Source organism: Hypanus sabinus, chromosome 5 (assembly GCF_030144855.1).
Source record: "Hypanus sabinus isolate sHypSab1 chromosome 5, sHypSab1.hap1, whole genome shotgun sequence".
Lineage (NCBI taxonomy): Eukaryota > Metazoa > Chordata > Chondrichthyes > Myliobatiformes > Dasyatidae > Hypanus > Hypanus sabinus.
Genome location: NC_082710.1, coordinates 154,739,869 through 154,754,073, shown reverse-complemented (window position 1 = coordinate 154,754,073; position 14,205 = coordinate 154,739,869). Strand labels below are relative to the sequence as shown.

Genomic DNA, 14,205 nt, shown 5'->3' with positions numbered 1-14,205 from the left:
TTGAAAAGTGGGATAACTTTAGCCACTCTCCAATCATCAGGAACTGATCCTGAATCTAAGGAACATTGGAAAATGATTACCAATGCATCCGCAATTTCCTGAGCCACCTCTTTTAGAACCCTCGGATGCAGACCATCTGGACCCGGGGATTTATTAGCCTTCAGTCCTACCAGTCTACTCATCACAGTTTCTTTCCTAATGTCAATCTGTCTCAATTCCTCTGATATCTTATGACCCTGGCCCATCCACACATCTGGGAGATTGCTTGTGTCCTCCCTGGTGAAGACAGATCTAAAGTACGCATTAAATTCTGTTGCCATTTCCCTGTTTCCCATAACAGTTTCTCCCAATTCATTCTTCAAGGGGCCAACATTGTTCTTAACTATCTTCTTTCTCTTCACATAGCTAAAAAAGCTTTTGCTATCCCCTTTTATATTCCTGGCTAGACTGAGCTCATACCTGATTTTTTTTCTCCGTATTGCTTTTTTAGTTAAGATCTGCTGTTCCTTAAAACTTTCCCAATCATCTGTATTCCCACTCATCTTAGCCCTGTCATACTTCTTTTTCTTTAATGCTATATAATCTCTGACTTCCTTTGTCAACCACTGTGGCCCCTTTCCCCTCTTTGAATCATTCCTTCTCATTGGAATGAACTGCTTTTGCATCTTTTGTATTATGCCCAAGAATATCTGCCACTGCTGGTCCACTGTCTTTCCTGCCAGGGCATCCGCCCATTTAACTTTGGCCAGCTCTTCCCTCATGGCTCCGTAGTCTCCTTTATTTAATTGCAACACTGACACCTCTGATCTGCCCTTATCCCTCTCAAATTGTAGGTAAAAACTTATCATGTTAAACATGATAAAAACAACTAAACAACTCATCAGGAAGTTTGTTCTGGATTCCAACCTCACTTTGTGTGGAATCAACTGGCTCTCAGAATTTCTCTGCTCATACATGCTCTGATTATAAACAACAGAGAGAGCAAACTGCCTTCTTATCCACTGTAAGCATTCTATGATGGTTGCCCTGGGTAACTTTCCCACACCAAAGCTTTGCATCTGGACCCGAGCTGGGGAAACAGACCATTACATTGGCAATACAGAGACATAACGCCACCATACCCTTCTCTGGAGAGACCAAAGGGTCTGTAGTCACTGATACCCTCCACCCCACTGCATGTGGACAACATCCCCCTCAAGTTCCGTGGTTGTCCATTCCAAGCCTCTGGAGTCTAGCCTCTGTGGCAGCATGCCCAGTGTTGTTCCAGAGAGAATGGCCATCCCAGCACTGTCCTGATGACTGCGAGACTTATCACTGATATTGAGTGTCAGGCACTTTTTAAAAACTATTGTTCAAATGAATAATTTGAAAGAAAAGCTCAAAACTTGAAATGTGAATACATGAAAAGGCAAGGAAATCTAAAACACAAATAAATATAAACACAAACTAAAAATCTAAAACATAGATAATTTAAACACTAAAATAATGTAGCATAATTCAGAAGAGGTCTCTAACTTCCTTCATAGAGTCCAATGTCCTTGTCTGTCAGTCACTAGTGAAATCTATGATGAGGTTGGTCTTGTATTGTTTGGGAATTACGCTGGGGTTCAATGGTTAATATAGACCATTATATAGCACAAAACAGGCTCTTTAGACCACTATGTTGTGTCGAACTGATTGTTAATGACACCCAATCACTTCTTCCTACACAATGTCCACATTTCTCTCATCTCCATTCTTCTACATCTAAGGACCACATGAATAACACCACCACAATCCGCAGTAGTACATTCCTGGCAGCCATCACTCTCTGTGTGGCTCACTTAAAGAATCCGTATGCATCTTTAATCCATACCCTCCCGTATTACACATTTTGACCATGGCAGTAAGACACTGGCTGTCCATGCACTCTGAGTGTCATGCTTTAATAAACTTTTATCAGATTAGATAGATCATATCAGATTGACCCAATAGTCAACAAATCCTGGAGTTCATGCCTTTTAAAGAAAAGGGACCTTTCAGGATCTTTGGATCAATAACCATTGGCAGTGTTATTGCATTATTATTGTCATATGTAACAAGATCATAGAGGCTAAAGATAAGAGGACCAGAATTAGAACATTTGGCCCATCGAGTTTGCTTCACCATTTCATCATGGCTGATTCATTTTCCTGTCAGTCTCCAATCTCCTGCCTTCTCCACATAACCTCTCATGCCCTGACTAATCAAGAACCTATCAACTTCTGCCTTAAATATACCCAATGGCATTGTCCACAGCTGCCTGAGCAATGAATTCCACAGATTCACCACTCTCTGACTAAAGAAATTCCTCTCATTTCCTTTCTAATAGACGTCCCTATATTCTGAGGCTGCCTCCTTTGGTCTTAGACTCCCCTGACATAGGAAACATCTCCTCCACATGCAATTAAGGTGAGAGGGGGGAAGTTCAAATGATACGTATGGGCAAGGTTTCTTTTTAAAACAGAGAGTGGTAGGTGTCTGGAAACTGCTGCCAGAGGTGCAGCATGATAGAGGCATTTAACAGGCTTAGAGATACACAAGAATGTGCAGAGAATGCAGACCATAAGAGCATAAAACATAGGAGCAGAATTAGGCTATTCAGCCCATCAAGTCTGCTCTGCTATTCCACCATGGCTGATCCCGGATCCCACCCAAACCCATACACTTGCCTTCTTGCCACATCCTTTGATGCCCTGACTGATCAGGAAACTATCAACTTCTGCCTTAAATATACCCATGGACTTGGCCTCCACCATAGTCTGTGGCAAAGCATTCCACAGACTCACTACTCTCTGGCAAAAAGAATTCCCCCTTGCCTCTGTTGTAAAGTGTCACCCCTCCATTTTGAGGCTATATGCCCTCCAGTTCTTGATACCCCTACCAAAGGACACATTCTCTCTACATCCATCCTATCAGGCAGGAAATTGGAAGCTTAAATAGGAAACAAATGTTCTCAGGGAAAGTACGGGAGAGATAGCCCAGGAAATTATAGACCAGTGAGTCTTACTTCAGTGGTTGGTAAGTTGATGGAGAAGATCCTGAGAGGCAGGATTTATGAACATTAGGAGAGGTATAATATGATTAGGAATAGTCAGCATGGCTTTGTCAAGGCCAGGTTATGGCTTACGAGCATGATTGACTTTTTTGAGGATGTGACTAAACACATTGATGAAGGAAGAGCAGTAGATGTAGTGTATATGGATTTCAGCAAGGCATTTGTTAAGGTGCCTCATGCAAGGCTTATTGAGAAAGTAAGGAGGCATGGGATCCAAGGGGACATTGCTCTGTGGATCCAGAACTGGCTTGCCCACAGGAGGCAAAGAGAGGTTGTAGATGGGTCATATTCTGCATGAGGTCGGTGACCAGTGGGGTGCCTCAGGGATCTGTTCCGGGACCCTTACTCTTCAAGATTTTTATAAGTGACCTGGATGAGGAAGTGGAGGGAAGGGTTAGTAAGTTTGCTAATGACAAAGAGGTTGGAGGTGTTGTAGATAGTATGGAGGGCTGTCAGAGGTTACAGCGGGACATTGATAAGATGAAAATCTGGGCAGGGAAGTGGCAGATGGGTTTCAACGCACATGTGTGAGATGGTTTATTTGGATAGGTCAAATATGATGGCAGAATATAGTATTAATGGTAAGACTTTTGGCAGTGTGGAGGATCAGAGGGATCTTGGGGTCCGAGTCCATAGGATGCTCAAAGCAGCTGCGCAGGTTGACTCTGTGGTTAAGAAGGCATACGGTGTATTGGCCTTCATCAATCATGGAATTGAATTTAGGAGCCGAGAGGTAATGTTGCAGCTATATAGGACCCTGGTCATACCCCACTTGGAGTACTGTGCTCAGTTCTGGTCACCTCACTACAGGAAGGATGTGGAAACCATTGAAAGAGTGCAGAGGAGATTTACAAGGATGTTCAAAGGCAACACGAGTGAATCTGCAGATGCTGGAAATAAATAAAAACACAAACTGCTGGCAGAACTCAGCAGGCCAGACAGCATCTATAGGAGGAGGTAGTGACGACGTTTCGGGTCGAAACTCTTCATCAGGAGTGAAGTAACATGGGATGGACGAGGGGGGATAAGAAGTGGAGGGAGGGATAAAATAGAGAGCTAGGACGTGATAGGTTGGAGGGAAATGGGCTAGGGGGAAGGTGGAGAATTATGGAAAATAAAAGAGAAAGAAAGGTAGGGCTGGGGGGAGATTTATAGTGAGGGGGGAAAAAAGAGAGAGAAAGAGAACCAGACTGAAATAATAGTTAGAGATGGGGGTAAGGGGGGGCAGGGGTATCAACAGAGATCTGTGAGTTGGATGTTCATGCCGGCAGGTAGGAGGCTACCCAGGCGGGAGATAAGGTCTTGCTCCATCGACCTGTGCGCGGCCTCATCTTGACGGTAGAGGAGGCCATGGACAGATATGTCGGAGTGGGAGTGGTCTGTGGAACTGAAGTGTGTGGCCACAGGGAGATCCCACCACTGCTGGAGGACTGAGCGCCGGTGTTTGGCGAAAAGGTCTCCCAGTCTGCGGCGGGTCTCCCCAATGTATAAATGGCCAGATTGTTCAGCAGTCTTATCACAGTTGGAAAGAAGCTGCTCCCAAATTTGGCCGTATGAATCTTCATGCTCCTGAACCTTCTCCCGGAGGGAAGTGGAACAAAAAGTGTGTTGGCTGGGTGGGTCTAGTCCTTAATTATCCTGGCAGCACTGCTCCAACAGCGTGCGGTGTAAAGTGAGTCCAATGATGGAAGATTGGTTTGTGTGATGTGCTGGGCTATGTTCACGATCTTCTGCAGCTTCTTCCAGTCTTGGACAGGACAACTTCCATACCAGGTTGTAATGCACCCTAGAAGAATGCTTTCTACGGTGCACCTATAAAAATTAGTGAGGGTTTTCTTCAGCTTTCTCAGGAAGTAAAGGCGCTGGTGGGCCTTCTTGGCAACGGACTCTGCTTGGTTAGACCAAGTCAAGTCATTTGTGATATTCACCCCAAGGAACTTAAAACTTCCACCTGCACACCACTGATGTAGATGGGTTTGTGCGGTCTGCTACTCCTTCTGAGATCAACAACCAATTCCTTTGTCTTGCTGACATTGAAGGATAGGTTATTTTCTTCACACCATGCCACCAGGTTCTTAATTTCCTCTCTGTACTCAGACTCATCATTACCCATGATACAGCCTACAATTGTGGTGTCATCAGCAAACTTATATGTTGAGTTTGATGGAAACTTGTCTACACAATCATGGGTGTACAGTGAGTACAGCAGGGGGCTGAGTACACAGCCTTGTGGGGCACCGGTGCTCAGAGTGATAGGGTCTTTTAAGGAGACTTTTGGATAGGTACATGGAGCTTAGAAAAATAGAGGGCTATGGGTAAGCCTAGCAATTTTTAAGGTAGGGACATGTTTGGCACAACTTTGTGGGCCGAAAGGTCTGTATTGTGCGGTAGGCTTTCTATGTTTCTAACTAGTCCTTTCAACATTCAGTAGGTTTCAATGAGATGCCCCTAGCATTTTTCTAAATTCTGGTGAGTACAGGCCTAAAGCTGCCAAGTGCTCCTCATACGTTAACCCCTCATTCTCAGAATCATTCTCGTGAACCTTCCTTGGACTCTCTCCAATGACACATATCCTTTCTAAGATATGGGCCCAATACTGTTGACAATATTCCAAGTGTGTCCTGATTAGTGTCTAATAAAGGCTCAGCATTATGAACCATGTGGAACCGAAGAGATTGGATGTCATTAGTTTATTTAATTCAACAGAACATTGAGTGTTTTTTAAATATTTTTATATTTTTTATAGAGATCAGGAATACTTTAATAATGGTTAACATGTAGAAACACATATTCCAAGTAACAAATGGAGTCTAACCTCCCAATCTCTTAGTAATTAACATTGAGTGTTGAAGTCTTTACCTGTGCTGTAGTGTCCTATGCTCTTTGCTCCATTGAACCATCTACAACCAGGTAAGGGCATTGTTCATTGTAAGGAGATTCTGCAAGACTGCAGGGATAATGATATCTTTTCTTTTTGTAGTCAATTGAAAATCTTAATGCCTGATCTCTCATCTTTTACCATAGGGCGGAGTTGGCGGGGTAGAGTATAAGATTTCCTTGACTGCTTTCATCACCATTGCTCTGGTGCATTCTCTGCCATCCTTTGCAGACAACATGGAGGAACAGCAAGAAGTGGTGAGTCTCGACATGATGTATTTACACCACATCCTTGGTACAGGATTGTCAAGTGCATGGGGGATAATTGGGAAAAGATGCTCTTGAAGGGTGCATACCAGACTAATTGGATAGCTGGGAACTGACTGGCTGAAATGCACACCAAACTATGCAGGGCAACGAGAGAGTCATGGCCCACAGAAATGTACAGTTCACCACCCAACCATCCACCAACACCAAATCAACATTAATCCCAATTTTTAATCCTCCCCACAAATTCTACCCCTCAGTCTCACACACAAGTGGCAATCTGCAGTGGCCAGTTAACTCACGAAACTGCTCTTGTTGGGATATGTGAGAACTTGTAAACTTCACACGGACAGCACCGGAGGTTGTGATCGAACCCGCCACTTTGGCGCAGTGAGGTAGCAGCTCTACCTGTTGCACTACTGTTTTTGAAGCAGCATGTGTCTGCAAGGAGCAAAGGAACCGGTAATATTTAGGCATCCATTGTTATGTGACAAGTAATGTTTACACCATACAATGACTATGTCCATAAGGGAAAATGTTTCCATCTTACCTTTTGCATTTACTGTCACTCCAGTCATCCAGTCTCTCATAATTAACATCTCATTGACCCAAAACTCAACTGGGTCAGCCACGTAAACACTATGGTGGCTGGACTAGGTCAGGGTCAGCTCCTGACACCCCAAGGGGAAACCGCTCTTCAAAACGCACTGCACGTACTTGAACAGACTGCTCCATGGGAACAGTGCCACACCTAGGTTTCACTCCACATGACACCATCCTGACTTGCAAATACATCACCGATCTGGAGCCGTCGATGTGCCTGATTTCCGGAATTGCACTAAGTGCAGTGGCTCAAGTAGACAGCTCACCAGCACCTTCTGGAGGGCATTTGATGTAGACTATGACTGCTTGTCCTGTCAGTGACTCTGGAATTACCACAAAGTCATATATTTGGAAAAGTTTTGTTCTTTAATATCACATTACATTGGTATCAGAGCTTGGCACTCATTTGCAAGGGCGGCAAAGGTTGGCCAATTTAATGTCTGTTCAGCCCAATGCACACTGAAAAAACACTTGCTTCTTGTTTATTACTGTTTACAAGTCCGTTTTACCAACCAGTGTCACAGACATTCATCTTCCTGGCTGAGACTTAAAACTGAGTTAAGTAAATCACTCTGGAGAAGAGTGCTAGTTTCATCCATGTGCTTCATTAACTTCTTCAGGGGTTACTGGTGACCAGCCCCATGGGTTTGGAAGGTGTGGTTGGGTGAGTAATTGCAGTCTGTTTTGTATATGGCTCTCACTGCAGCCGCTATGGTAGATCATGCGGCTGTTTTGTCCCGGACTTCTTCAGTGCAGTTGGATCCACACCCATCCAATAGAGAGCATGCCTTCCTGGTGTTGCTAGGCAGATCAGGAGAGGAGACCTTCCCTGTCTCAGCCAACGTGTCCACCTTCAATATGAACTGCCATTCAAAGCAGCATAAGAAGCACTTGACGCAGGATCACCCATTCATTACCTCCAGTTTTGCAGTTTTAAAACTTGTTAACTTGTTCTGCATATCATAGAGGCTAATTATTCCCCACACGAGTACGTCGAGGTAGAACAAAAGGAAAAATAATAACTGAGTGGAGAACACAGCATTGAAGTTAGAGAGAACATGCAGAGCCACCAAACAAATAAGATGCAATGGCCATGTCGAGGTAGACTGAGACATCAAGGATTTATCTTCATCATATGAGATCTGTTTGAGAAGCTTTTCACTACAGAGTAGAAGCTGGTGATGTGTGTTCTCAAGCTTTTGGGAGGGGGAGAAGAGAGATTAGATTTTTGAATATGAAACTCTTGAAGAGGTAACTGAAATCTTGCTGAAGCATAATGCTTTTCAGAACAAAAATACTCCACCTTATTACTGCATTATGTAGAAATGTAGATGGCTTATAGTTACCTTGGTCTCTTGCACACTTCTCATCAGCTTTAATGGAATGAAATGTGTGCCAGTGTGGTGACTGACACTGTTCATTCCTCTCTCCCAACCACTTGCCCGTTGCAGGAAGACAGCATCAACAAGGCGGTGCGATACCTCTTTGGCAAAGTTGAGTCTATTCAGAGGCCGTATGCACTTGCCATCACCTCCTATGCTCTCACCTTGTTCGACCCGACCAGTTTTGAAGCGCAGGCGGCATTTGAAAAGCTGAAAAGCTTGGAAACTTATGACAAAGGTAACTTTCAAAGTCCTTTCCAATCGCTGGCTGTTGGAGTAGTGCATTGTTGAGCATCTAAAATAAGATGGGTGGGTAAGATGGCACGGGTTGGGAAAGGGGTAAGAGGCTTAGAGAAGATCTCACCCAGAAGGCACTTGGCATCTGGAACTCACTGCCTGAGGCCACATCAGAGGCAGACACTGAAGAGGTATCAGGTCAAAAATTTGACTCCCAAGGCATAGAACATATCCATAGCACTGTATAATATAAATCGGAATAGAGTAGTTAATATCTTTATGGTTAGCATTGGCATGATAGGCTGAAGTGCCCTGATTCTGTCCTCTATACAACTACTTGAAGGTGTGAGTGATTCTATGGCTAATCTGTATTGGATACCACTTGTGTACCAACCGTGCAAATAACAAAATGCGTACGTGTGTATCCAGTTGTGTGCTTATATTGATTGTCTCATTTGGAGCATTCTGAAACAACGACCAACTCTTTCTTCAATAATTCTAATTTCTCGGTTGTCTTGTGGATGGCATCGTAATAGGTGGATTTGTGGAAAGTAAAGAGGTTTGCCACGGAATACACCAGGATATGGGGGGAGGGTGGATTTGTGGAAAGTAGTGTCTTGTCATGGAATACATCAGGATATGGGGGGTGGAGGAGGGGAAGGTTAGAAATAGCAGATAGAATTTAATTTGGACAAGTGCAAGGTGTTGCACTTTGGGAGAGCTGACGTGTGGGGAAAGCAAACAATAAATGGTAGTACCATTAGGAGGCACTTGAAATGTTGAACTATTCATCACTGGCACTGTTTATCATCTACTGTGTCTATCTATCCACCTACCTTACTATCCACCTATCTATCAGCCCACCTTCCTACCTACCTACTTATCTGTCTAGCTGTCTACCTACCCCCACCTATTTATCTGCCTACCTATCTGTCTACCTACCTACCTATCTATCTGTCCATCTGTCTAACTATCTATATACTTGTTTGTTTCTTCATTCATTGATTCATTTGTTTCTGTACCTATCGAGCAGATGGGGTTTGTCAGCCGTGCTTGGCAGCTTACCTAGGAGAAAGAAAACTCTGATTTCAAACTCTGCAGCTATGGGGAAGGCTTTGGGAGGAAACCCCGTGGAAAAAATCTGGAGCTAGAGTCCCTAAGACAGTCCTAGGCTGAGTTGAAAAGAGATGGGCAACTCCTCTAACGCCCACTGGTGCAAATCGTATCGGTCTCTGCCGTTCCTCTGCTTTCATCAGCTGTGTGGAGAGAGGGAGTCTGCTGCATGGGTAACAGCTTGTTCTCCCTATCGTATTTCCCTGGCTTGTGTATCGATAACGTTGACAGCTAAGATACAACTTCCACAGTTAACCCCGACCAATGGAGGCATAGCAGACTGATTTATTATTGCAATTTATAGTTATTTTTCTTGTTTTGCCCTCTTCAGTTGCCACAAAATGCCAACTTCAGTGACATGTGTTAGCAAACCTGATTCTGGCTCTAAAATGTTTGTGTAACAGCTCTTCTGTCAACCACTCCACCAAGATCATTCAGAGACATTGCACAACTAGTTCCCTCTACCAGACTGCAATCTAACACATTGAGGCTGCTACTGACAACAGAGCCTTGTGTCCTCTACATCTGTGTATGCAGCAACAGAGTAATACAGTACAGAAATATGCCCTTCAGCCCATCGAATCCTTGCCGATCGGTTAGCTCATATTTCAATGGATCCAATTTTTATCTCCCAATATTCTTGTCAATTGCCCCAAGAGCCACCTCTCATCTATACAATTCACAGCAGCAATTTAACCCACTGACCTACACGCTGGAGTGCCTCAGGGAAGCCCAGCTGGTCACAGGGAGAAGGTGCAAACTTCACACGGTCAGCACCTGGGGTCGGGATCGAACCAAGGCTTCACAAGCAGTGAGGCCACGGCTCTACCAGCGGTTTCAGTGGCCTCCCCACCAGGTCTTCATGTTACCATAACGTGCTCTTCCTCACCACGTGCTTGTGCTTGAATCACAAAACAGGATCGGATACTCGCTATTGGATGGTCGATCCGAAAGTGCTAATTGCGAAAGAAACTCGGCTAAATCAAGTCCCACAGGCACCAGCTATTGAGGTGGAGACCACTGCCTATGCACTGCTGACAGCTGTACACATGAGGGAACTCCATTATGCCAGTGCTATTGTGAAGTGGTTAACGGAACAACGGAACTATGGTGGTGGATTCCGCTCTACCCAGGTAGATCTCGCGTAGACCAATACATTCCTCTTAGTGTACACCCAATGGCAGACAGCAGACTGTGAGAAGGAGGACGCCACTGTTTTCTTTTAAATGAGAGTGTATCTCCGCACAACTCTTGCTGATCCACAGCTCCCTTACATATCAGGAGCCTGTCTCTGTCTACCTTAAATATATTTGAAGATTTCGCTTCCTCTGCCCATTGAGGAAGAGAACTCCAAATTCTGACAATTCCTGAAAGAATTTTGCGCCTCCTTTCTTAAGTAACCATGGCCATTGAACAATGACCCCGACTTCTAGAAGCTCCCACATTGTCTCCACGCCCATTCTGTCAAGATCCCTCAGGATCTTATGGTTCAATACAATAGCTTCTCACCCTTGAAGATACAAGTCCAGTTTGCTCAGAGTTTCTTCCGATGACCTAAGTAGATTATGGCAAATCTCACGGCCAACTTTTACCCAGATTTAAGCAGTGAAGAAGGTGAAAGGAAATCAGTGTGCCAACCACTCACACGTAAAAGGTACAAAAGCCACCATGTTCAAGAGTAGTTACTACCCCTCAACATATTGAACAGAGGAGGATAGCTACACACAGTTCATTTTTATCTTGTTACTTCATACTCTCAATAGTTATTACTATTTATTTATATTTGCATTTGCACAGCTTGTTGCTCACTGATCGCATTTACAGTGACTGTTCTCTAGATTTGCTGAGTATGCCTGTAAGAAAAGGAATCCCATAGAATACATGTGGTGGCACGCATGTTCTCTGATAATAAGTTTACCTAGAAATTTGACCTTTATCCAGAGGGCTGTAGCTGTCCCTGATTTCATCACTTGGGATTCACATTAATCACATCATTCAGCTGGAGTGAATCAATTCATTGGTCAGTGGCAGCCGCAGTTTAACTCACACCTTCTCCCTCTTTGTTGCCAAGGATACAACGGTCGCCTTGGAGGCGCTGTCTGAGTACAGCATTGCAACTTTTGAACCTCAAGAGGTCAACATGCAGCTAAAGTTCAGCAGCCCTGGGAGAAGTCACGGGAAAACACTCAAAATACAGAGGAGCAACACACTGGTTCAGGATGAGTTGAAGGTAGGAACTGCATCTAAAGACAGGCCGGGAGTTTCTTATTGGTTCTTCATGAAACTTCACAGTATTTCATCTACAGGATAAAAAGCACATATTGAAATATGACTCGAGAAATACCTTTGTAACATTAGGAGGCTTTGATATTCTTCAGGGAGGAAGCCCTGAAGCATTTAGAACAGAGAATGTAGAAGAATACAGCATGGGACAGGCCCTTCAGCCCACAATGACTGTGCTGAACAGGATGATAAATGAAATGAAATCAGATCTCTTCATGCTCTCTGCATGTTCACGTACCTCACCAAAGGCCCTTTAAATGCCGCTATTGTATCAGCTTCCAGCACTACCCCATGCAGATTTCTTCAGGTACCTACTTCCCCCTGTGTACTGGAATCCCTCTTGGGATTCCAGAGGAGTGGTTGAGAAAGTTCTTCACCTGCAAAGAAATGCTGTGGACTTCCTGTTGCTGGTGAGGGTGGAACAGGTGGCAGACTCCTTACTGACAGACAAACCGGGGCATTGATGTGCAGTGGGTTGGGAATCAAGTACCCAGTGGATTGGATGTGGGCTGGGCAACTGAGACAGTGTCACCTGCTTTGTGATGGTGTCCACTGTGTGCTCTGTTCCCTAAGGATAAAAGAGAATATAGAGGAATGCAATGTTCAACCTCCACGTCAGATCCTATCCAAGGCATCTTCAAGGAGTGGTGCCTCAAAAAGGCATCCTCAAGGACCCCCACCACTCAGGATATGCCCTCTACTTATTGTTGCAATCAGGAAGGAAGTTCACTCTCAGCGATTCAGGAACGGCTTTTGCCCCTCCGCCGCAAAGTTAACAAATTTCACAACTTATGCTGGTGATATGAAACTTGATTCTGATTCCTGCTGTCCGTCTGGAGTTTGCACCTTCACCCTGTGACAGTGTGAGTTTGCACAAAGTGCCGGTTTCCTCCCGCATCGCAAAGGCATGAGGGTTGGTAGGTTGCTTTGCCATTGTAAGTTGCTCCTGGTGTATGACTGAGGGTTAGAATCTGGGCATAGCTGATGAGAATGTGAAGAGAATAAAACAGGATTAATGTAGGATGTGCGTAACTGGGTGCCCAATGGATTCGATGGGCTGAAGGGACTTTTTGCATGTTGTATAATTGTGACTCAGTGCGTAAGTTGGTTTGCAGTGTGAGAACACAGGAATCTGGGGGTAATTTGTTTTGATCCTGACCATGGAACAAATACAGTGGCAGTTGTACATGGTTCAGAGAATTAGCCTGTTGCTAACTACACAATCCTGTCACACTGCCCACGACTATTTCATTATCCTGAGCGATTGCAAAACCTGGTGCAGCAACTTGAATGAACAGGAATATAAGAAGCTGTAGAGAGGAGTGCACTCAGCCCTGTACATCAGGAACACATCCCTCTCCACCATCGGTAGTGCCTCCGGGAGGCGCTGCTCGAGTAGGTAGCTTGTATCATCATTGATCTTCACCATCCGGGACATGCCGTCTCGTGCCAGCTTCAAGCAGGAGGTCCGAAAACAACTAGAACCCTTCAACCATTCAACCTGCAGATCCGTAATCGGAATCAGAGTCAGGTTTAATATCACCGGCATATGTCGTGAAACTTGTAAACTTTACGGCAGCAGTACCATGAAGTACATGATAACATAGAGAAGAAGGCTGGACATTAAGTATATATGTATCTATTAAATAGTTAAGTTAAAATAAATAATGCAATAAACACAGGAATAAAAAGGGAGTAAGGTAGTGTTCATGGGTTCAATGTCCATTTAGAAATCGGATGGCAAAGAGGAAGAAGCTGTTCCTGATTCACTGGCTGTGTGCCTTCAGGCATTTGCACCTCCTTCCTGATGGTAACGTGAGAAAAGGGCATGCCCTGGGTGGTGGCGATTCTTAATGATGAACGCTGCCCTCCTAGGGCACCGTTCCTCTACCTCAGGATAGCTAAACTATGACAACTTTGACCACTTTCCAATACAATGGACTTTTGTTTTGGAATCTGGTTGTTCTTGTTTAAGGAAAGTATAATTGATCGTGCTGTGATTTACGTGACACTTTGTGTCTGTGATGCTGCTGCATCTTGGTTCATCATTGTACTTGTGCAGACATGTACATGTGTCAATACACTCTCCTTTTACTTACCTTTTACAGTTCCCGCTGGGCGACAACATTAACGTTGAAGTGACGGGCACAGGAAATGGAACACTCAGTGTGAGTAAAGGTTTTCTAGCCTCTAACTTTATTAAGTTTTGAGCCATGCCTAGAGTGAGGTCATTGGCCATCACTGCTTTCCTTTAAGAAGCTGGGGGATGAGTTGTTTCCTTGAACAGGTCCAGTGCTGCTGGGAAGGAGCTCTAGGGCTCAGTGACGCTGACGGATCATTGACTTGCTTACAATCCAGGATGGGGTG

General features: G+C 44.4%; 1 protein-coding gene across 1 annotated transcript in view; it reads left to right on the top strand.

The window, feature by feature from the left end:
- Positions 1-14,205, top strand: part of LOC132394482 (complement C4-B-like) — a 101,469-nt gene that overhangs the window by 73,475 nt on the left and 13,789 nt on the right. The window contains exons 25-29 of the mRNA XM_059970690.1: positions 6,101-6,211; positions 8,275-8,443; positions 10,474-10,688; positions 11,627-11,785; positions 13,947-14,006. Coding sequence (XP_059826673.1) covers positions 6,101-6,211; positions 8,275-8,443; positions 10,474-10,688; positions 11,627-11,785; positions 13,947-14,006 — 714 coding nt within the window. The remainder of the gene's footprint in view (positions 1-6,100; positions 6,212-8,274; positions 8,444-10,473; positions 10,689-11,626; positions 11,786-13,946; positions 14,007-14,205) is intronic.